At 29.9% G+C, this 23,964-nt stretch overlaps 1 protein-coding gene across 3 annotated transcripts in view; it reads right to left on the bottom strand.

Moving 5' to 3' along the window:
• Positions 1-23,964, bottom strand: part of LOC122506796 (cyclin-dependent kinase 5 activator 1) — a 179,496-nt gene that overhangs the window by 98,958 nt on the left and 56,574 nt on the right. For 2 of the 3 annotated variants that reach the window (XM_043619116.1, XM_043619118.1), the window contains exon 2: positions 16,698-16,988. In XM_043619116.1, coding sequence (XP_043475051.1) covers positions 16,698-16,988 — 291 coding nt within the window. The remainder of the gene's footprint in view (positions 1-16,697; positions 16,989-23,964) is intronic. The other variant, XM_043619117.1, reaches the window with a different exon arrangement.

Raw genomic sequence — 23,964 nt, 5'->3', positions numbered from 1 at the left:
AACCAACACAAATAAAGAAGAAATGAAAGTTTCTTTATTTTAAGAGAATTTGCCGGGATAAAGAACAAAAATGATGACACGTTTTCAGACTATGCTCATCGCTAACAAAAGCATAATGCTTGCATGTGAAGTAGCTAGTACGCATAACATAACGCACTTCGAATGCACTGAACGACTATATTCATCGCATTTAATGGAGTTTGCGGCTGTCACTTTCCTTGGCAGAAAGTTTAGATAGATGAGACAGTAGTCCTCATCATTGTCAGATGGTAGAGCTTCCTTAACATAAAGGTGCCCACAACCGGGAATGAAAGTCATTTTTTAAAAAGACCAACACATTTTGTGATGAAGGATTTTGGTTAAACACGAAGGTAAATCACAAAATATAATGACAACACTGCAAAAAAAAAATTAAACCCTTTTTTTCTGAACGAATCTACACCCATATGTTGCTCTTCGAAAACAATACAAAATTACTTTTTTATTTATTTAACCCGGCGAGTATGTGGTTGGGCATGTCATGCCCCACATTTACTTAAATCCTTTTAAATCCTAAAATTTCCACTGTAACGTTTTGAAACTTCGAGTAGCTGAAGTTATGGGTTCATAAGAGAAGATGATGGTATGGTGATAGTGTTATGTAAATTATATTTTAAATTACTTGGACGTAAACGTCAATTTTGCATATTTTTGGCGAATTTTTTTTCCCTAATTTCTACTAAATTAATGACAACTGAATTGAGATATATTCTAAAAAGCAGTATTATGCTCCTCATTTACTAATATTTAAAGTCCTGCCTTTATAAAAGTGCAAATTTGATTTTATAAAAGTTTTAAGTTTTCATTGTTTTATTTAATCATATGATAAATCTTATGACAAAGAGTTGATTTTATCTTTATAAATAAATAAATAATTAAGAAAATATATTTTATTACATGCCTTTTTATAATATAATACCAGAAATTAACTTAATATAGCTATATGTAACATTTATAAGCAATTTTACATTTTGGGCATGTCATGCCCACCACATAGTCGGTGTAACAGTTTCCCGCCACATACTCGCCGGGTTAATGGGTTAGATTTTCTCAAGTGGACTTTAAATTTTCAAAAGTTGAAATTTATCAGTGTAAATGTGCAAAAAGATAGTTCTATTCGAGTTACGAATAACCTGTAAATTTTATTAAAAAATATTCAATTGTTTATTTTTTATAAAAAATTGAAATTTTATGCATAGCATTTTTAAAAAATGCATAACTTTGAGAAAAATTGACGAAACTTGATGATTCTTTTTGCAAATTAACTATGAAATTCCAAACTTTATAAAAATAATGTTTACTTCATCGAAGCTCTTAATTTGTTATAAAAAATAATTATTTATTATAAACAAATTAAAAATAAAACGTGTTCTGGATAACCACATTCAATTTTATAAATAAGAACTTTAAGAGAATTTATTAAGGATTGCATATCAAAAAGAAAAGATTGTTTCAAGCAAATATTTTATTAATTATGAATTTTTTTGTAAACGCGCGCAAGCTTCGTGATGTGGGCTCCCGCGTCTGACGAATGTCGTGTGCCCCGCTTTGCACGCTTTAACTTGTTTATTTTGGAAGGTTTCTTTCATAATTTTTTTCAAATTTGGTTTGTATGTTTTGAACTAAAATTCAATTGGAATACTTGTTTATAATAAAATTAGTAATATATTATTTTATTTATATTTATTTATGTAATCTATTTTAAGTTTATTGTTTAATTGTTTTCAGTTGAATATTTCTTGCTTCCAGAAAAACAAGTTTTAACTAATTTTTTTGTATTATATAATTTAAAAATATTTTTAATTTACTTGTAAATTTCCGTACCTATTAAAATTAAAAAGTAGTAATACAATATATTTTACTACTAAACAGATTAAAATTTTTATGAGTGTTTTAATGCAATCTGCTCGGTAAGCATAATGTGGTAAAATTTTGTTCAAAATTACGTGAAGGTAAAAAAAATTGTACTCAAACTGAAAGGATTTTTATAAAATTTATTTTATAAAAAAATTATATTGTAATTTATGTAGTATAAAATAAATTTTTTAAAAATCCTTTCAGTTTGAGGATTTTGTAAAATTTTATTTATAAAAAGATAATATTGTAATATAAATTTTTTAAAAGTTCGTTCAGTTTGATTAAAATTTTTTTTTACTTTCACGTAATTTTGAACAAAATTTTACCACATTATGCTTACCAAGGAAATTGCCTTAAAACCCTTGCTCATAAAAAATTTTAGTCTGTTTAGTAGTAAAATATATTGTATTACTACTTTTTATTTTTAATAGGTACAAAAGTTTACAAGTAAATATATAAAATTATAGAATTAAAAAAAATCAGTTAAAACATGTTTTTTTTGAAGCGAGAAATATTCAACTAAAAACAATTAAATAACAAAAAAATAGTTTTGTTTTAAGCGGATTCCTTTTTTTTAATGCATATTTTCCTCTTGAATATGGCTCTAAAACAATCCTCTTATCTTAAGAGCAAAATACTCTTCCATTAAGTGTAATATTCTTTATTCAAGAGGAATTTTCCTCTCAAAAGAAGAATATTTTTTTTCAGTGAATAAACTTAAAATAGAAATTATAAATAAATAATATAAATAAAATAATGTATTACTATTTTTATTATAAACAAGTATTCCAATTGAATTTTAGTTCAAAACATACAAACCAAATTTGAAAAAAATTATGAAAGAAAACCTTCCAAAATAAACAAGTTAAAGCGTGCAAAGCGGGGCACACGACATTCGTCAGACGCGGGAGCCCACATCACGGAGCTTGCGCGCGCTTACAAAAAAATTCATAATTAATAAAATATTTGCTTGAAACAATCTTTTCTTTTTGATATGCAATCCTTAATAAATTCTCTTAAAGTTCTTATTTATAAAATTGAATGTGGTTATCCAGAACACGTTTTATTTTTAATTTGTTTATAATAAATAATTATTTTTTATAACAAATTAAGAGCTTCGATGGAGTAAACATTATTTTTATAAAGTTTGGAATTCCATAGTTAATTTGCAAAAAGAATCATCAAGTTTCGTCAATTTTTGTCAAAGTTATGCATTTTTTAAAAATGTTATGCATAAAATTTCAATTGTTTATAAAAAATAAACAATTTAATATTTTTTAATAAAATTTACAGGTTATTCGTAACTCTAATAGAACTTTCTTTTTGCACATTTACACTGATAAATTTCAACTTTTGAAAATTTAAGGTCCACTTGAGAAAATCTAACCCTAATGCAAATTTTCTTTATTATGCTCACAGCTATTACACAAATGCATATATTTGTTTCGTTATCAATAAAAAAAGTCCGTATTGTCAACGATTACGACTTGCAATACTTAGTTCAGTAAAGTCTGCTTGCCGTCGAAGTTTACGTAGGGGTGCCCACAACCGGAGGGTGCCCACAACCGGCGCACTTCCCCTACTATTTTTAAAATAAGAGTATATTCTTAATATTAGAAAAATAATTTTATGAGGAATATATACCTAAAATATATTTCTGATATAAAGTATGTATTCTTATTTTAAGAATAGTATATATATACTTAATTTAAGTATACAATATTCTTAAACAGGAGCGAAGATGGTATTCTTAAATTCAGATTTACATTTTTTCGGTGTAGCAGAGGACAGGGAGTAAAAATCATTTACTTGTTCGACTTGTATGAACATGGCGTTCATTTTATCGCAAGGGTAAAAATAACGCATGGGGCCAGCTGTTATTTTTTACCATAGGAGAAAATGGACGCCATTTTCATACGATCGATCAAATGAATGACTTTACTCCCTGTCGTCAGCTATCTAAAAGCGACATTTTTGTGCATGTGGGATAAAAAATCTATTTTCATTTTCGTATTCAACGACCACAGTACCTAATATTGTTTTAAATTTATTTTAAGTTGAATTTTATATTTTTGAAATTATACAGAAATAATGAAAAAATTCCTATGAAGCTGGGATCGAAATCGTAAAAGAATTTAACTTACAAAATTTCCAATAACTTTTAGCTTTAGCATTTTCTAAGCCCTAGTTGAACTTCGAAAATAATATTTCAATTTATAAAAATTTTTCCATTTTCGAAGTTTGAAACAAAAAGACGTCTTTCAGACATCTTAAAGACATCTAATTGCCAAGACATAGAACGTTTTTAGGAGGTCTTAAAGACGTCTTTTTTTAAAATCTAAAAGACGTTATTATTGCTATTTACTAACTCGTTACCCAATATACTTGAAAAAATGCAGTATTTTTCTAATTTCGGAATAACACTCGCCTTGATAAACTTAAGGGGGGCGCCTACTTTATCGGGTCAAAAAAATCGATTTTTTAAAAGTTGTCTTAACTGAAAGTACAACTATAAGAGAATATGCTCTTAAAATTTACGTCAAATACAAAGTATTTTTCGAGTTACAGCTTGTAGAACGCAATAAAGCGCGTGGCCTGGCGCGCGATTCCACTCGCGGTCTCTAATACTTTTCATAATTTGTCGCGCTTATCTACTATTACACCTACCATTAAAATTACCATTTATCAGTAAAATGTCTTCTTATCCAAGAGCTACACATAAAAAAATAGTCGTTCATCGAGGCCGCGAAACAGCATTTATACACGGAAAAAAAAAGTTCACGAATCTCTCGTGAACTAGTATATCACTTTTGGATGGGACACAAAATTTCAAAATTTTCATTCACTTTTGATTAGAAATGGCGAACGTCAACGAAAAACTGAAACAAAGTTAATGAATTTTTGATGAACTGTTAAGGAAGAGTAGTTCGTCAAAAGTAGAGGTACAAGTTTACGAAAAAATCGTGAACTCGCGAGTTTCAGTAGTATGCGCAGTTCGTAATGCGCATCAAATATGGCTGATCAAGCATTCATCATTCAGTCGGTGTCATCGGTGTTTACATTCGGGCAAATTCTTTGATGAAAGTTATTATTTAGAATCAGTGTTTTTTATTACTTAGTGAATATTTTTGTTTGCTAATTTCCTTTATGAAACAAATAATTCATACAATGAGTTAAAAGTTACGATAAGGGACTTTTTCTACTTTGCACGGTCCTGAGTTTTACAGCAGACAAAGCTAATCGTTTCGTTTGTCGAAGGACAGTGTATCTAGATTTAGCCGTGGCGGTTAGTTGTTAGAAATATTATGTTATAGGGTATAGGTACTAGGTTCGAATCCCGTGAAGCGAATTACGAATTTTAATGGCGATAAAATTGTGTATTCTGTGTAGTTGGATGCGTAATAGGCGTCAAGTTATCAAATAAAGTGAAATACTATAAAAAAGTAGTGTCTGGAAATTATTTTTTCTTGTTTTTAGCATTTTTTAAAAGTTCACGAATTTTTCGTTAACTTTGACGAAAAGTTCGGAAACCGTAATATGTTTCTAGTGGAGGAGTTGATGAAATTTTGACGAACTGTGTTTGTTGATTTTCAAGAATTTTGTGTCCCATCCAAAAGTGATATACTAGTTCACGAGAGATTCGTGAACTTTTTTTTCCGTGTATGTTTTTCAATCTTTAAACGCGTTTTTCTAAAAACACTGTTTTTGTAGTTTGCGAACACGATAGACAAAAATCTAATCAACCGATTAAGGTCTATTTGGGCTTGTTTTGAAGATAAAGAGTGTCTCTTCTGTATGAATTAAATTTGTTTTTGATAGAATTAAATTTAATGCTTTCTTTTAAAGAAAAAATGAAATTTTTTTGGCAAAAATTACATTTTTTTTAAAGTCATGTAAAAATTTCAGTTTTTACTTTCTACTGAAATCTTTTAATTCATACAGAAGGCAATAATGTATATTTAAAGAAAATTTTTTTTTTGTTTTAGATAAGAATTGTGGACCCTAGGTTGTACGCAATGGGAAAATTTCAGCAGCGAGGCGTTATATATATGGCGTTTATTTTATTATTAAATTCTATTTTCATTTAATGAAAAAATTATATTTCAAAGGTTTAAATATATAAGAAAATATACACTAAATCTCGCATCGATTTATTTAAATGTGTTTGAGAAAAAAATTCCTGAAATGTACGCAGTTTTTTACCTTCTAATGTAGGCGCCCCCCTTAAATATTAAAAAGAACTGCAAATATCTAGGTGCTTTAATTACAGTAAAAATTGTGAATTGCAAGATTTGAATTATCAAACTTTGGTATTGCTACAGTCATTCATAAACAAATTGACAAATGTTAGGTATAAATAAGCAATGAAAATTGTAGAAAAATTATTGGTTGGTTGGTTGGTTGAAAACTCTTGTAGATATTCTATTAATATATAATATTAATATGAGCTGACCTCAGAATAGAATTCGGTCTAGCGAAAGATAAAAAGTCGTTATTTCCAAAAGCTTTAAACTCCAATTTCTCTTCTTTAAAACATTCTTTATATCATAAGCAATTAAAATATCAAAGTGGGAGACAAAATTGACATTTTAGACATGGATTGACTCTAGTGTATTAATCAATATAGGGTCAAAGTCAGCCATTGTTTACGTTTTGTGTGTCTTTGCTATGTAAAAGCTACATTTTTGTACCTGTGGGCTAAAAAATGTTATTTTTTATAAAAAATAATTTTTATAATTACAATTTGAAAAACTTATCTTTATTAACTAATTCTCGCCCGATGTCAGAGAAGCGGGTATAAAAGTTCTTTTACGCCCGCTGACGCGACGTTAGTCTTGTAGCAGAATGCGCCAAAACATAATGCAAACGGGACGCATCCCCGCATTTGGTTAGCATTGGGACGAGTTGCGTCAACGTTGTGTTTTGACCCATTCTGGAACGAGTCGTATACAAGCGGGTGCAAAATAACAAAACAAGTCGCACGTTGACCAACTGATTTACTTAAATACACTTTGCCAATGTACATCCAAGTGCATTTTCTCTGTTTTTTTGTATTATTCAGAACGTTCATGCCCTCAATGCACAGTTGTCTTCAAGCTCTTTCAGGTTTACCTAAAATGAGTCAAAATTGTGCTAACGCAGTTTTATCTGGAATCAGTCCCATATTCCAAATTTTCATTTCCGAAAATCGTAGCTGATTCTTTTTTCGAAAAAAACCAAAAAAACATATATATATATATATATGGGCAATTCCACGTGAAATTTTAGTCGACCTCTTAAAATCGTCCAAAAATATTTTTTTTCTATTCTGTATCGAAAAAAAACAGATACGTATTTTTTATTTTTGTTTAATTGTCCAAATTTTCGAGCTATGAATTTTCAAAATTTTGGACTTGTAATTGTAGACCTATATTTAGTAGCTTATATGTCCGAAAATATTGAGTTTAGGAAAAAGATGTCAAAAAATCAAAGTTTTAGTTTTCTTTCGACTTTTAAGAAATGTAAACAACAATTTTTTAAAAAATTTTTTATTAAACAATTTTTTTTTATAAACAAATTAATTTTTTTTAACATTGGAACGGATTTTTTTTATTTTTTTTAAATTTATTTATTCCTTATAATATAGAGAAGATTTTCCAAAAAATCCCGAGGTGGGACTGATGTTTTGAATGAGTTTTAAAACATTTTCAAAAATCACTTGCAAGCATCACAGTGGGATTTTTTTACAATTAACTTTTTAAAACTGTCTACAGCGTATAATTTTTAATCTATTTGAGAGATTTTTTTTAAATTAAAGGATCTACGCTGTATAGACAGTTTTAGTAGTTAATTGTAAAAAAATCCCACTGTGATGATTGCAAATAATTTTTGAAAATGTTTTAAAACTCATTCCACACATCAGTCCCACCTCGGGATTTTTTGGAAAATCTTCTCTATATTATAAGGAATAAATAAATTAAAAAAAAATAAAAAAAATCCTGGCCAAAGTTAAAAAAAATTAATTTGTTCATTAAAAAAAATTTTTTTTTTAATTTTTGGTTTACATTTCTTAAAAGTCGAAAGAAAACTAAAACTTTCATTCTTTGACAACTTTTTCCTAAACTCAATATTTTCGTACTTATAAGCTACTAAATATAGGTCTACAATTACAAGTCCAAAATTTCGAAAATTCATAATTCGAAAATTTGGACAATTAAACAAAAATAAAAAAATACGTATCTGTTTTATTTCGATACAGAATAAAAAAAATATATTTTTGAACGATTTTAAGAGGTCGACTAAAATCTAACGTGGAATTGACCATATATATGTTTTTTTCGTTTTTTTCGAAAAAAGAGTCAGCTACGATTTTCGGAAATAAAAGTTTTGAATCTTGCACCGATTCCAGATAAAACTGCGTTAGCACAATTTTGACTAATTTTAGGTAAACCTAAAAGTGCTTGAAGACAACTGTGAATGGACATACTTTTCGTCCAGATAGGACAAAAAATTTTGTTCACGACATGGGCGCAAAAGGTGATTCCGAACAAGGCGAGATTTGTAAAGGATCCTGTCTGAAATCTGTAAGAGATCTTGCTTGCTTACCTAAGTTAAATTATTCATTTGTTTATACAGTCGAACCTGGATAAGCGAGAGTTCAAGGGACCATCAATTTTCTCCTGCTTATAGAGCTTCTCACTTATCCAGTTTCTCACTTACAGAGGTCTAAGAGCGATTTATCTTGCTTATAAAGGTTTATATGAATTAGTATTGTTTTTCAAATTAATTTAATTAATGAATATACAGTGAATAAGTGACCGACAGATTAGCTCAGTCGGATAGATGCCTCGCTTGGCGGACGTTTTAGGACCAAGGGTAAGTACCCTTGGTTTGCACCAATTTGGTTTGGTATTTTTCCGGCACGTGAGATAATCTGAGCGGGAGGTTTGACGTCGAGGTATAATGATGTGCACCGTCGATTACTGTCCGGTACACACCATTAGAACTCGACTGTCGATAAAACCGGTTTTACTCAAGAGAGGTTTTCTACAGTTTCCCTCTCCACTGGAGAGAAAACCCATTAGACGGGTGGTCCAGGCAAACACGAGCACACCTAATTTTCAAGTCGTTCTGTAGGCGCAAAATTTAGTATTAAGGAAGTTCTTTCGCTTGACGCAGCTAGTCAAAACAGTGAGAAATATTTAATGATTTGATTCACTTGGTAACATAAAACGTTTGTCAACGCCGAATTATTTCTAATCTGTGATGAAAATTATCATTTAAATTTCGCGCTCAGAAATTGATTTATTGTAAATATCACAGGTACCTATTGACGATTGTTTTAACAGATATGTAATTATTGCATATCGGTTTAGTATTTAAAAAATTTTGATCAATATCTGTTCATTTAATACTTTGCAGTATGTAAATATATATGACAAAATACTCAATTCCCATAAGACTCAATGTTAAATGTTGAAAATCAAAAATGTTTATAACTTTTTTCATAGGTACCTAGAGGTGTCAAAAATTTAACTAAGTCTTTATATTAACTTTATCTAGCTGCACATCAAGTTTTATCAAAATCTGTTCATTAAATCAATTATCGATAGAACCTCCTTAAGGCATACTTGCGTTTGCGAAGGCAAAAAATAGGCCCCATTTTAATGTTTTTTTTCACAGTCATTTTATTTGAAATATTAAAAACGATTTTTGCACCTTAAAGTACATTATAAAAACTAAAAAAAGAAAAAATTGTTTCGTTTTTTAACCGTTATTTACGATTCGTAAAGGGCCCCAAAAATGTCGATCTCAAATTTGTAAGAGTTTGCGGTGCCCCCTCTAGAGCCGCTCCTGACAGTCTAAAATAAAAAAAAACAAAATTTATTCTTTAGTATACATTAATTCCTAGTGGACTAATGTGATGAAATAAAAAAAACGAAAATGGCGTCCTTTTAAAGTCAATTTTTAAGAAATGATGATTCTTATCTTTTGAATTTTTGACTTTAAAAGTACCGCATTTTCGGTTTTTTACTTTTTTAAATTTCATCACATTAGTCCACTAGGTATAAATGTATACTAAAGAATAAATTTTGTTTTTTTGATTTTAGACTGTCAGGAGCGGCTCTAAAGGGGGCACCGCAAACTCTTACAAATTTTAGATCGCTAATTTTTGGGGCCCTCTACGAATCGTAAATTACAGTTAAAAAACAAAACAATTTTTTCTTTTTGTAGTTTTTATAATGTACTTTAAGGTGCAAAAATCGTTTTTTATATTTTAAATAAAATGACTAAAAAAAAAACAATAAAGTGGGGCCTATTTTTTGCCTTCGCAAACGCAAGTACGCCTTACGTATAGAAATAGAAAATGTTGTAAGAGAGAAATTTGTAAAGATACACTTGTATAGCCAAGTTATGTAGGCTGAAGACAGGTGTATAAACAAATAAAAAAATAAATATACAGTGAATAAGTGTTACAATGTAACAGTTAAACTGATATATTTTATTTATTTAATTTAAAAAAAGTATGTCATTTTTGTTTTGAATTACACCGTCAAGACTCTCGCTTATAGAGGTCCGAGAGCAGATTTTCTCGCTTATAGAGGTTCAGCTCATCCAGGTTCGACTGTACACCCATCTTAAGCTTATCTATCTGTACAAGTGTTTTTATATACAGTCGAACCTGGGTAAGAGAGAACTGGATAAGCGAGAGTTATTTGCTGGTCCCGTGACTTAGACTTCTGTAGTTAAGAAACTGGATAAGCGAGAAACATCTATAAGCGAGAGAAAATTGCCAGTCCCTTGAACTCTCGCTTATCCAGGTTCGACTGTAGATACAATTCTCTTATATAACTAAATACTAAATTATGCGTCTACAGAATGACTTAAAATTAGGAATACTCGCATTTGCCTGGACCACCCATATAATAGGTTTTGGCGCCAGAGGAGAAGGAAACTGTAGAAAACTTCTCCTGAGTACAACCGATTTATCGACAGCCGAGTACTAATGGTGTGTATCGGACATTAATCGACAGTGCATAACATCATTATACCTCGACGTCAAACCTCCCGCTTGATATATTATGAAATTAGTAAAAAAACACCGGGCTATAGCGAGAGTCGAGCTTGGATGGGTGACTACCCATCCAAGTACTAACCGCACTGGATGTCGCTTAACCTCGATGATCGTAAGTCAACGTAGTCTCACCACCGTAATATACCATCGGTTATTTTTAACTGATAGCTATTGTTTCCGCACTGGAATCTGACCGGTAAGAAGAGGTTGATTGTAAAAGATACACAAATATCGCTCAATTCTGAATCATTTCAATGCCAAACTAATATCATTTTTAAAGTTCCATGTTTTAATTCCTTTAGCGATAATTTATCTGCACATATTTATATTGTGTTCAGTTTCGCATTTTAATTCTGATAGGGTAATTAAGAATTGAAAACAATTTAGATATGTTCAATATCATGAAATTTGTAATCATTGCAGTTCCATTTATGACATAAATATTGCTGACACTTTAATTCATTTTAATAAAAAAGAAATAAAATGAACAAAAATTACTTATATTTCCTTTTCATTATTTCAGTGAACTGTATTAGAGAAATCAATCGTCCATTAGCACCATATTTTAATAAGATCTATATAAAATTTCAAAGTTAAGGCAATTTTTTGAGGTTAATCTTTACTTTTTTTATGCAGTGATGTCTAGTAATGATGTCTAGTAATAATTCCTGAGTATTTAAAAAAAAGTTTTTGAATCAGTTGAAAATTAAGAGGTAGGCAGATTTTTGACCAAAAGTAATCGCTTTTTTATCATTGTGCAGGGTGTATAGGATCCTTGTCCCAATTTCCTGCAAGGATACCTGACAAGTGTGTACTTGTACAGGTTTTGGTTAAGGAACTTTTATGGAAATTGCATGGAAGCTTTAAAGGAACCTTTATGGATCTTGTGTACGGTTTTTAGAAGAAATGTGTAACTTTACTGAGAAAAATGAGTTTGCTGTTATATGCATAGCTAATTTTTAGCTAAGGCAGCTAATAATTAACTTTTGAAGCAAAAATTTAGCTGTAAGACGGACATAGGATGTCTTCTGAGTGTCTTCGAACGAACATAAACGTTCTACGAATGTCTTAAAGGCATCCTAATGACATCCCATATCCCAAGGGACATGTGTTTTTAACAAACAACAAAAATCATAATTTTTTTGTTATAAAATGATTGGTATTAACATCTTTTTGTCGACTTTTTAATGTCTTAAAGTGTCCCAAAACAAACAATCATCTCGTAGTAGTTTTTTGATGAATATATTCATTTTGGCATCTAAAATTTTTCTCGTTGCTTTTGACCGAGCTTCATGTCTCTAATCAAAAATCATCGCTACTGATACATTATCTAGCAGTGAAAATTAAGTATTTAGAGAAATACTAGCATCCAAGACAGAAGAATACTTTGGAGGTATAAGTATTGATTACGCTTAATTCATTTAAACGGAAGTTTGAATCCGTCTTTAATGAAGCCAATATTTATAGTTTCTGATTTTAAACTACATTGAAACGTCAACCGGAAGTAAACACTCAAAAGATCTCTAAGCTTTGCTGAGGATTTCATTATTTAAAAGTACACTTGTAAGATTCTATTTGCAAGTTTTAACCAGCGAGAATAGTTTAGATTACTAGGATTGCGACTAATAAGATCAGGTTGACAAGTATCAGACACAACTATTCAAGAGATTTCCAGCAAATACTGCTGATAAGTGCTTAAAGTGAAGTCGGTGGAAAGGGAATTAAAGAGGAAAGCGGTTAAAAAACAAGTATTAGTATTGACTTCATTAAAGATGGATTCAGACTTCCGTTTGAATGCATTGAGCGTAATCAATACTTTTACCTCCAAGGTATTCTCGTGTCTTTGATACGAGTATTTCTTTAATCTCCTATTTTGTACTGCGGGAAAATGTATTAGTAGCAATGATTTGTGAAGAGAGACATGAAGTTTGGTCAAAAGCAACGAGAAAAATTTTAGATGCTAGAGTTATGTGCTACAAACGAAATGTTCCAAAACGAATTTTACCAAAATTAATATATTCATAAAAAAACTACTACGGTATAATTGTTTGTTCTTGGATACTTTAAGACATTAAAAAGTCGGCAAAAAGCTGTTAATAGCAATAATTTTACAATAAAAGAAAATTTGTGATTTTTGTGTTTTGTCAAAAAATAAATTTTTTTGGTTTTCTCCTATTGACACAAGGGTTAGATTTTCTCAAGTGGACCTTAAATTTTCGAAAGTTTAAATTTATCAGTGTAAATGTGCAAAAAGATAGTTCTATTAGAGCTACGAATAACTTGTAAATTTCATTAAAAAATATTCAATTGTTTTTTTTTATAAACAATTGAAATTCTATGCAGTACATTTTTAAAAAATGCATAACTTTGACAAAAATTGTCGAAACTTGATGATTCTTTTTGCAAATTAACTATGAAATTCCAAACTTTATAAAAATAATTTTTACTGCATTGAAACTCTTAATTTGTTATAAAAAATAATTATTTATTATAAACAAATTAAAAATAAAACATGTTCTGGATAACCATATTCAATTTTATAAATAAGAACTTGAAGAGAATTTATTAAGGATTGCATATCAAAAAGATAAAATTGTTTTAAGTAATTATTTTATTAATTATGAATTTTTTGCAAGCTCCGTCTGACAAATGTCGAGTGTCCCGCTGTGCACGCTTTAACTTGTTTAATTTTGAAGGTTTTCTTTCATAATTTTTTCAATTTTTGTTTGTTTGTTTTGAACTTACATTAAACTGGAATACTTGTTTATAACAATATTAGGTAGTAATATATTATTTTATTTATGTATTCTATTTTAAGTTTATTATTTAATTGTTTTCTGTTGAATATTTCTAGCTTACAGAAAAACAAGTTTTAACTAATTTTTTTTGTATTATATAATTTTAAAATATTTTTAATTTCCTTGTAAACTTCCGTACCCATTTAAATCAAAAAGTAGTAATACAATATATTTTACTACTAAACAGACTAAAACTTTTTATGACTGTTTTAATGCAATTTGCTCGGTAAACATAATGTGGTAAAATTTTGTTTAAATTACGTGAAGGTAAAAAAAATTTTACCCAAACTAAAAGGATTTTTATAAAATTTATTTTATAAAAAAATTATATTGTAATTTATATTGTAAAATAAATTTTTTAAAAATCTTTTCAGTTTGAGCGGATTTTGCAAAATTTAATTTATAAATAAATAATGTGCAATGTCGTGGTATAAACATGTAATCACAAAATATGGGGAAAGGTTTTTTCTCAAAAACACCCCTTTTTTAATTATGTTTAAATTTTATATATTTATGTTTGTTAACAATTTATATTTATTTATTTATACACCTGTCTTCAACCTTACATTACATTTATAATATTCAGTAGAAATTATTTTTCATTTTACAAAATTGAAAAAGTAATCTTTATTCAAGGTAAAGTAGTTATAAACATCCTATTAAGTTTTCGAGTATAAAGTCCCTTTCTTTGGGTCATGTCATATTTTATTTTTCACTGACATAAAATAGATTTTTTTTCATACCTACACAAAAAGTATGTCATTTTGGGCACTTAAGGCGGGCGAAAAGTAACTGATGCTCGCACGGGGTCAGGCAAGCGGGCACAAAAATTCTTTCATGCCCAATGACGTCACACAAGCAGGCGTAAAAGTATTTTTACGCCCGCTTACATTATACAAGCGAACGCAATAGTACATTATGCAACAAGGGAGGTATGTTCGCACTGAAAAAAAAGTTCTGGTTAGGGTATATTTAACACGATATTCTAGTTCAAACAACCAGAATTCTGGTTAAATTAACTAGAATTCTGGTTAACCTAACCAGAAAAAATCTAGTTAGGGCATATTTAACACGAAATTCTAGTTAAAAACAGGTTTTCTGGTAATTCCAACCAGAACTTTTTTTTTTATTGTTTATACTCCTGCCCTATTGGCCTTACGCACTTCGACAAGAGTCCCCGAGAAATACTTTTTTTGGATTAAGCATAACCATTCTACTTTAGAAATTTTCTATATACTAACCTAATCTTGCGTCTACAGCCGACTTTATTAGGAGTACTCGCATTACGCCTGGACCACCCGTCAATGGGTTTTCTCGCCAGAGAAGAGGGAAACTGTAGAAAACCTCTCTGAGTACAACCGGTTTATCGACAATCGAGTTCTAATGGTGTGTACCGGACAATAATCGACGGTGCACATCATTATACCTCGACGTCAAACCTCCCGCTCAGATTGTCTCACGTGCCGGAAAAATACCAAGCCAAGTGGGCGCGAACCAAGGGTACTTGTACCCTTGGTCCTTAAACGACCACCAACGCCAGCATTTTCTATCCGACTGAGTCAATCTGTCGGTCCAACCAGAACTTTTTTTTCAGTGCGAGTTTTTCAATATTGTGCGACGTCATAAACGAGGTTACCTCCCTTGTTGCATAGTTTGTTTTATACAACAAAGGCGTATTATGGTTACTCTATGCTACCTGTACCGGTGCATGTTAAGTTCTCACATATAACCCAGCTGGTCAATAAAGTAACCATTATTGCCCTAGGGAGATAAAGGGTACTTTATTGACCTGTGAGCGGTCAATAACACTGGGTTACAAAAAAATGGTCATGTCGTGTTTATTTAAAATTTACTGTGTTTATTGAAAATTTAGGTGTCACAGAATAAGAATATACCAGAAAAACTTTTTTTCATTCGGTCATTCCCTTAAAAAACGAGTTTAAAGTCTCAAAAAACCGTATTTTTAGCACTTTTTGAGGCAGCGTAACAAGAAAATGCAACATGATAAAAATCTCTACAAAAGCTTAAATAAAAGCTTAAACCTTCAATTTTTTAAAATTATCAACGCAAATTTTGAAAAATTGAGTGAATTCATTATTTTCAGTCCGCCATTTTGAAATTTTTAAATCTAAGTTCCAATTCGTCATTAGAAACCTCAAAAAACTTCAAGTAACAAGTTGCAACCGAATCCGCTTAAGGAAATCGATTTTTACCAATTGCTTCCTGTTGTAGCTTTTTTTGACAATTTCAGGTAGCGACTGCTTGATTAAGGAGGTTTTCATTGATTATTTAAGTACTTTTCAGTTCTGAGCCTCAAAGTTGAAGGTTTAAGCTTTTATTTAAGCTCTTGTAGAGATTTTTATCATGTTGCGTTTTCTTGTTACGCTGCCTCAAAAAGTGCTAAAAATACGGTTTTTGACACTTTAAACTCGTTTTTTTAAGGGTTGACCGAATGAAAAAATGTTTTACTGGTATATTCTTATTCAGTGACACCTAAACTTTCAATAAACACAGGAAACTTTGAATAAACACGATATGACCATTTTTTTGTAACCCAGTGTAATGTACCATTTATCTTCCTAGGGCTATAATGATTACTTTATTGAATGCTGGGTTATAAGGGGAAACTTAGTGCGCGCCTGTACAGGTAGATAAAGTGACCATAATACGCCTGAGTTGTATAAAAGTTTTTTTACGCCCGCATTTGCTCGTGCCCTTAATGCCATACTTTTCATGCAGTTCGGACAAAAAATTATGTACGCAACATGGGCGCAAAGGTGATTACGACTCAGACGAGTTTAAGGGACCGAGGGGACACTTCCGCTTCCTTGGCTTCGCCTCGGTCCCTTAATCTCTTCATCGTTCCAATCACCTATTTTGCGCCCTTGATAAAATAACTGTTTGAATAAAATTTGTGAATAAATTTAAAATTTTTTTCGAAAACTCACCTGCCAGCCTTGAAGAAGTAAACTTCTGTCAACAGTTCTGAGCCACATGACAGCATCTCCAGCTTGGAAATCTCGAAGTCTGGTGCACTTATTGTGCAGGAAAAGTCCGAGGCACTTAAGCAATTCCGACGTCGAGGCTTGGATCACAGTTTTTCTAGGTCCAGGTGTTAAGGACTTTTGCGCCAATTTCTTACATGTGGGATTGTGCGTCGTGTGATTGTTGTTTGAAGCTGGCGCCTTCGTCTGGGATGAATAAAAGGTTGAGTTCAAGGGCGGACCAATTATTGATACCTGCACCCACAGGGGTAAACAAAAGAAAGAGTAAACATAAAATAATTTGCCAATTGTAAATCATATTGTCAACTTTTGATTTTTAGGATAAAAATTATAAAGTAATTAAAGGTTACTTTATTAAAAGCTTGAACATTTTAATTATTTTAAACTTACCAATATATTCGTATAGTAAATTCAAATGTAAAAATAATTTATACAGTTTTTATTAGGAATTCTGTTCAGAATTAGAGCGGATTTCACATTGAATATCTGTCAGAAGATGAAATAAATAAATATTTTGACCCTGTGCAAGAAATTAATTACATGTGGATTTCTAATCGATCCACTGAAAAATCTATATAAGTGACACGGTATTGCGTTGTCCTAGCCGGTACGCCACCCAAGCAGCACGTAAGCTTATCTTGACATCACTGTAATATTACATTGGAGATTCGTCATATTACACTGTAATATTACAGTGATCTTACTGGGATATCAAAATGTCCGCCTGGAGGTAATATTACGTTGTTATATTAAGAGAATATTACCTGGTAATATTAAAGTAATATTACACTGTAATATTAACGTAATGTTAAGGTAATATTACACTGTAATATTAACGTAATGTTAAGGTAATATTACACTGTAATATTAACGTAATGTTAAGGTAATATTACACTGTAATATTAACGTAATGTTAAGGTAATATTCAGATAAAATTAGAATAATTTTATAATTTAGAAAAAAACATTTCACAAAGCTGGACTCGAACCCTGAACCATGTGCATAGTAATCATGAGTCTTACCACTGAGCCAAACTTACTTGTAGTGTATTAAGATTCTTGACGGTATATAATCTTTGTAAGTTTTTTAAAGTTCTTCATATTTCATCAAAAATCTTAATACACTATAAGTAAGTTTGGCTCAGTGGTAAGACTCTTGATTACTGTGGACAAGGTTCAGGGTTCAAGTCCAGCTTTGTGAAATGTTTTTCTCTAAAATTATAAAATTATTCTAATTTTATCTGAATATTACCTTAACATTACGATAATATTACTTGGTAATATTACCTTAATATTACCAAGTAATATTACCTTAATATTCCTATGTAATATTACCATGTCATATTCTCTTAATATAACAACGTAATATTACCTCCAGGCGGACATTTTGATATCTCAGTAAGATCACTGTAATATTACAGTGTAATATGACGAATCTCCAATGAAATATTACAGTGATGTCAAGATAAGCTTACGTGGTGCTTGGGCAGTGTTGGCAGTGTGTTGTGTAGACCACACAGAAAAAATATATAGGTTCAAAATGATTTCCGTACAATAGTGCGTGCAATACTTATTACAATATGCATCAAAATCGATCTCGCTTGCACTCATTTTGAATGAATAACAACTAATTACACAGGACCACAAAAAAAATTCGTTGAAAGGTTCCTTTGACCAAACCTAGTGAATTATGTTTTTGGGGTCGCTGAAAACGAATCTGTAGTCCGTTTTGCTCCATCACGTCAGGATTTTTCTTAACCTCAAAATACATATCAGATTTTACGTGATAAATAAAATTATATATATTGTCGGATTTACCTCAATCTTGGTATCAAGGGTTTATTAGGGTTGCTGATTACGAATTTAAAGACAGACTTTCAAAATACAAAATAGCGGATCCAATATAGCGGTCGGGTTTTAAAAAAATTATTGAATTTTTACGAAACTAGGTATCGAGGGGTTTTTGAGGTCGCTGATTACGAACTTAAAGTCAGATTTTTGAAATAAAAATGAAGGATCTAATATGGCGGTCGGATTTATAAAAATTTCTTGAATCTTTACAGAACTTGGTATCTAGGTGTTTTTGAGGTCACTGACCAGGAATTCTTTTGTGGGCCTGTGTCCAGGGCAACTACACGTTATAACGGCGGGCAACAGAGTTATTTCGGGAACTGTCAGAGTCCAAAAACTCACAGATACTAAGTTCTGTAAAAATTTAAGAAATTTTCATAAATCCGACCGCCATATTAAATCCTTTATTTTTATTTCGAAAATATGACTTTAAATTCGTAATTAGCGACCCCAAAAACCCCTTGATACCAAGTTTTGTAAAACTTCATGAATTTTTTAAAAAACCGATTATCATATCCCCAGTAGCACGTAATGTTGGGAACATTCCAGCAACATTGAGGCAATATTGGTAATGTTAAGGCAGTGTTCTCAATATTGCTGTAATATTACGTGCTACTGGGGATTTGATCTGCCATTTTATATTTTGATAATCTGCTTCTAAGTTCGTAATCAGCAACCCCATTAAAGCCTTAATACCAAGATTGAGGTAAATCCGTCAATATTTATAGAATTTTATTTGTCTCGTAAAATCTGTAGTAAAATGTATTTTGAGGTTAGGAAAAATTCTGACGTGATGGAGCAAAACGAATTTCAGATTCGTTTTCAGCGCCCCCAAAAACATATAATACACCAGGTTTGGTCGAAGGAAACTTTCAACGAATTTTAAAAAATTTTTTCAATTATTTTTTTGGTAAACCTTTTTAATTATAATAACTTTATTAATTACACAAGTCCACAAAAAAAAAATCGTTGAAAGGTTCCTTCGACCAAACCTGGTGTATTATATGATTTTGGGGTCGCTGAAAACGAATCTGAAATTCGTTTTGCTCCATCACGTCAGGATTTTTCCTAACTTCAAAATACATATCAGATTTTACATGACAAATAAAATTTTATAAATATTGACAGATTTACCTCAATTTTTATTTATTGGGGTTGCTGATTACGAACTTAGAGGCAGATTTTCAAAATACAAAATGACTGATCCAATTTGGCGGTCGGATTTATAAAAATTTCTTTAATTTTTACAGAACTTAGTATCATGAGTTTTTGGACTCTAAAGTTGAGTCTCCAATGTGAGAGAAGGTACGCATCGATGTTCATGGCTATAGATATACCACATCGTACTTTAGTATACCTATAGCTATGAACATCGATGCGCACCTTCTCTCATTGTAGACTCTGCTTGACAGATCACGTAATAACTCCGTTGCCCGCCGTCACGACGTGAAGTTGCCGTGGATACAGGCCCACAAAAGAATTCCTGGTCAGTGATCTTAAAAACACCTAGATACCAAGTTCTGTAAAGTTTCAAGAAATTTTTATAAATCCGACCGCCATATTGGATCCGTCATTTTGTATTTTGAAAGTCTGCCTTTAAATTCGTAATCAGCAACCCCAATTAACCCTCGATACCAACATTGAGGTAAATCCCAGTAAACGAAAACTAATTGAAATGAATTAAAAAGAATTCACAAAGAGCTTTCGTGAATCCCGCTTTGTGACAAATACGAATTGGAGCCATGATGCAATTTTCCTGAATTCGTGAAACTGTATTGAACTTCCGAACCTTCTATCCGTACCAATTCACTGGACAAGTTTTGAGCCTTTAATTTTTTTCAATTCGTTAGCACGAATTCAATGCATTCCTTGGCCATTTCTTTCGAATGCGAATTCGTTTGGACAAATTGGTACATATTGAATTAAATTCAATTGAATATACAAAGAGCTTGAGTGAATCCCGCTTTGTGACAAATACGAATTGGAGCCTACCAAAAATGTTAATTCGTTTCAATTCATTTGAATTAGTTTTTTTTTACTGGGATCCGTCAATATTTATAGAATTTTATGTCACGTAAAATTTGATACGTATTTTGAGGTAAGGAAAAATCCTGACGTGATGGAGCAAAACGGACTTCAGACCCGTTTTCAGCAACCTCAAAAACATATAATACACCAGGTTTGGTTGAAGGAACTTGTGTAATTAATACAGTTGTTATAATTAAAAAGGTTTACCAAAAAAATAATTGAAAAAAAATTTTTTTAATGATAAAAAAGTGTTTCATTTTTTTGTTTTCTAATATATTACAACTTCTAATTAAATTAATTTTTTAATGAAAACAGTAGTTTCTAAAATCTATTCCAAGAGAAACGTTATAGATAATATTTTACATGTACTAATGATTACGTTTTATTTTTTTTCTCCGAATCCCTTTGAGATCTCAAGATGAAACTTACAGGACATGTTAAGCACATTTGCACTAACATTAAGTAAAATATTTTAAAAAATCGAAGATGATGTTTTTTCAAAAACGGATTTTTAATTTTTTTAAATTTCAAAAAAAAAAATTTTTGAATTTTTTTTATTAATTTTTTGATAATACATGAATATTAAACTATTCTAAATGTTTTAATCTCGGTTTTAATTCAAAATATTTATTTTTACAAAAAATAAATAAACACAAAATAAGTTTTTAATCCTATTACATCTCAAAGAACATCTATATCACAATTTAATTGCACCACCCTTATAGAAGGAATCAATTGATCACGATTTGTAACTATTCACGGTTAACAGTTTGCTTATTGTTTTTAATCATCGCTAATTAAATTAAAATTTTTATGAGAAAATTTAATAGTTTGCAAGCAAATCTTTAATAAATTTTTAAGAAAATTTCGGTGCTGTGTGAAAATTAATTTTCATTGAATTATGTTAAGAGACATTTTATTCAATTCAACTAATGTTTATTAAATCACAAAAAAATAACTTTGATATTAGTCAAATAATCTTTCATTTTTTAAAATCATTTTGTTCTCATTCCGGTTATAATTTAATATTGGTTTTTAAAATTCCTGATAAGAAATCCTTCTACACTGAAAGAAACTTTGTTACAATATTTAATATTTTAGGGTCACTTTTTAGTATATTTTGTTACAAGTTTAGGACAATTTTAAATAGTAAGGATTTTCGTTAGTACTTTTAAGAATGCTTAGTAGTAAAATAAAGAAATATAATATATTTGAAAAGACAATTTAGTATAATCTTCACAAAATTCAAAATGTTTGTATTAAAACTCGAAATGTCAAATTCTGATACGCCCTTTAAGAAGTATTATAACCAAATATTTCAAACTCCGTAGTTACCCTGGCGGGTTGGGCTACCGTAAATCTACCCAAGTTATGGTAGATTTAAGGTAGGTTTTGGGTAGACTTAAAAAATTGCTATTATTCAATGAAATATTATAAAATAAATTATTGGGAATAATAAAGTAACATTTGTAGATTAAATTTTTAAATTATATTATGTAAATTAAACAATTAAAAATAAATTATTGATATGTAAAAGTGACAAAGTAGTTTCCAGTAAATATAGTGGGTTTTAAATAGCATATTTAGTGAATAATAAAAAGAAAAAATTAGGAAAACTTATTTAATTTCACAAAAGTAATCATTAAAGCATTTATTTATTACATATTTAGGGCAAATTAATGTTTACTTATTGAATAATTAATGTTTAAAGTTGGAGATGTCAGTTTTACCGTGAGATGTATGCGTGTGTGTGTGTGAAGCAATGATAATATACTACTTGATATATCGCCGCGCATTTCTCACGACAGATGGCGGGACTGACATTCGAACTCCTCTGTTTTATCCACATTCAAAACAAGAAATAGGAAAACCAACTTTCCAAGATGAATTTTATTTAAAGCAATTCTAAAAATTGTATATTGAAATTAACCTTTTTTTAATTTAATCAATTTCAATGACAATTATTAGTATATTTAATAAAATATAAAAAATAAAAAGCAGAAAATAAATAATTATACTAAGAAAGATAAAATATGCAATTTTTTCCCATTTTTCTAAAATAAATAGAAAATTTACTTTTTAGACCAACTAAAATGAGATTCTAACTCCTCCTACTTTAAAAAAGCAATTTTTTATTCGTTGGTTCAACATTATAAAAAGGGAGTGAATATTCAATTTTTAAAAAGTTACATTTAGTCTTAACCCATTAAGAAAAAAAGATGTCTGGCCAATAAAAATAAACTCCTCCTATTTTCAAAATGCAATTTTTGATTTGTTAGTTGAGTGAAATTAATATTTGAAAAATAAAACATAAAAATAATACCAACCCCCAAAGAAAAAATGGATGATTTAGACCAATAAAAATAATAAACAAACTCCTTCCATTTTCAAAATCAATTTTTCTATTTGTTAGTTTAGTTAAACAAAATGGAGAAAAAATTAATATTTAAAAAATAAATCATATAATTCCAACCCCCAAAAGGAAAAATGGATGATTTAGACCCATTAAATTAAAATTTAAACTCCTCCCTCTTAATAAAAACTATTTTTTATTCGTGGGTTCAATAGAACAAAATGGAGAAAATATTAAACTTTAAAAAATATAAGTCTCAACCCCTCACGAAAAAAAATGCTATTAGCCAATAAAAAAATCAAACTCCTCCTATATTTTTATTCATTGGTTCAGTTAAAAAAAATGGAGAAAAATTTATTATTTAAGAAATAAAACATAATTCCAACCCCCAAAAGAAAAAATGAATGTTCTAGACCAAGTAAAATAAAATTTAAACTCCTCCTTATTAATCAAAGCTTTTTTTCAATTGTTGGTTAAGCTAAACAAAATGGAGAAAAAATTAAATATTTTAATTTAAAACATACTATTCCAACCCCCCAAAAAAATAAATGTTCTAGACCAATTAAAATAGAATTTTAACTCCTCCTTCTTAAAGAAACCTTTTTTTCTATTTGTTGCTTCAATAAAACAAAATGGAGAAAATATTAAACTCTAAAAAATATAAAATTTAGTCCCAACCCCTTACGAAAAAAGAGACTGCTATTAGCCAATAAAAAAAATCAAACTCCTCCTACAGATATATTTATTTATGGGTTCAGTTAAACAAAATGGAGAAAAATTAATATTTAAAAAGTAAATCATATAAATTCCAACCCCCAAAAAGAAAAATGAATAATTTAGACCAATTAAAATAAAATTTAAACTCCTCCTTCTTAAAGAAACCTTTCTTTCTATTTATTGGTTGAGCTAAACAAAATGGAGAAAAAATTAATATTTAAGAAATAAAACATATAATTCCAACCCCCAAAAGAAAAAATGG

Source organism: Leptopilina heterotoma, unplaced genomic scaffold, assembly GCF_015476425.1.
Source record: "Leptopilina heterotoma isolate Lh14 unplaced genomic scaffold, ASM1547642v1 Lhet_434, whole genome shotgun sequence".
Classification (NCBI taxonomy): domain Eukaryota; kingdom Metazoa; phylum Arthropoda; class Insecta; order Hymenoptera; family Figitidae; genus Leptopilina; species Leptopilina heterotoma.
This window is presented reverse-complemented; position numbering and strand designations above follow the sequence as displayed.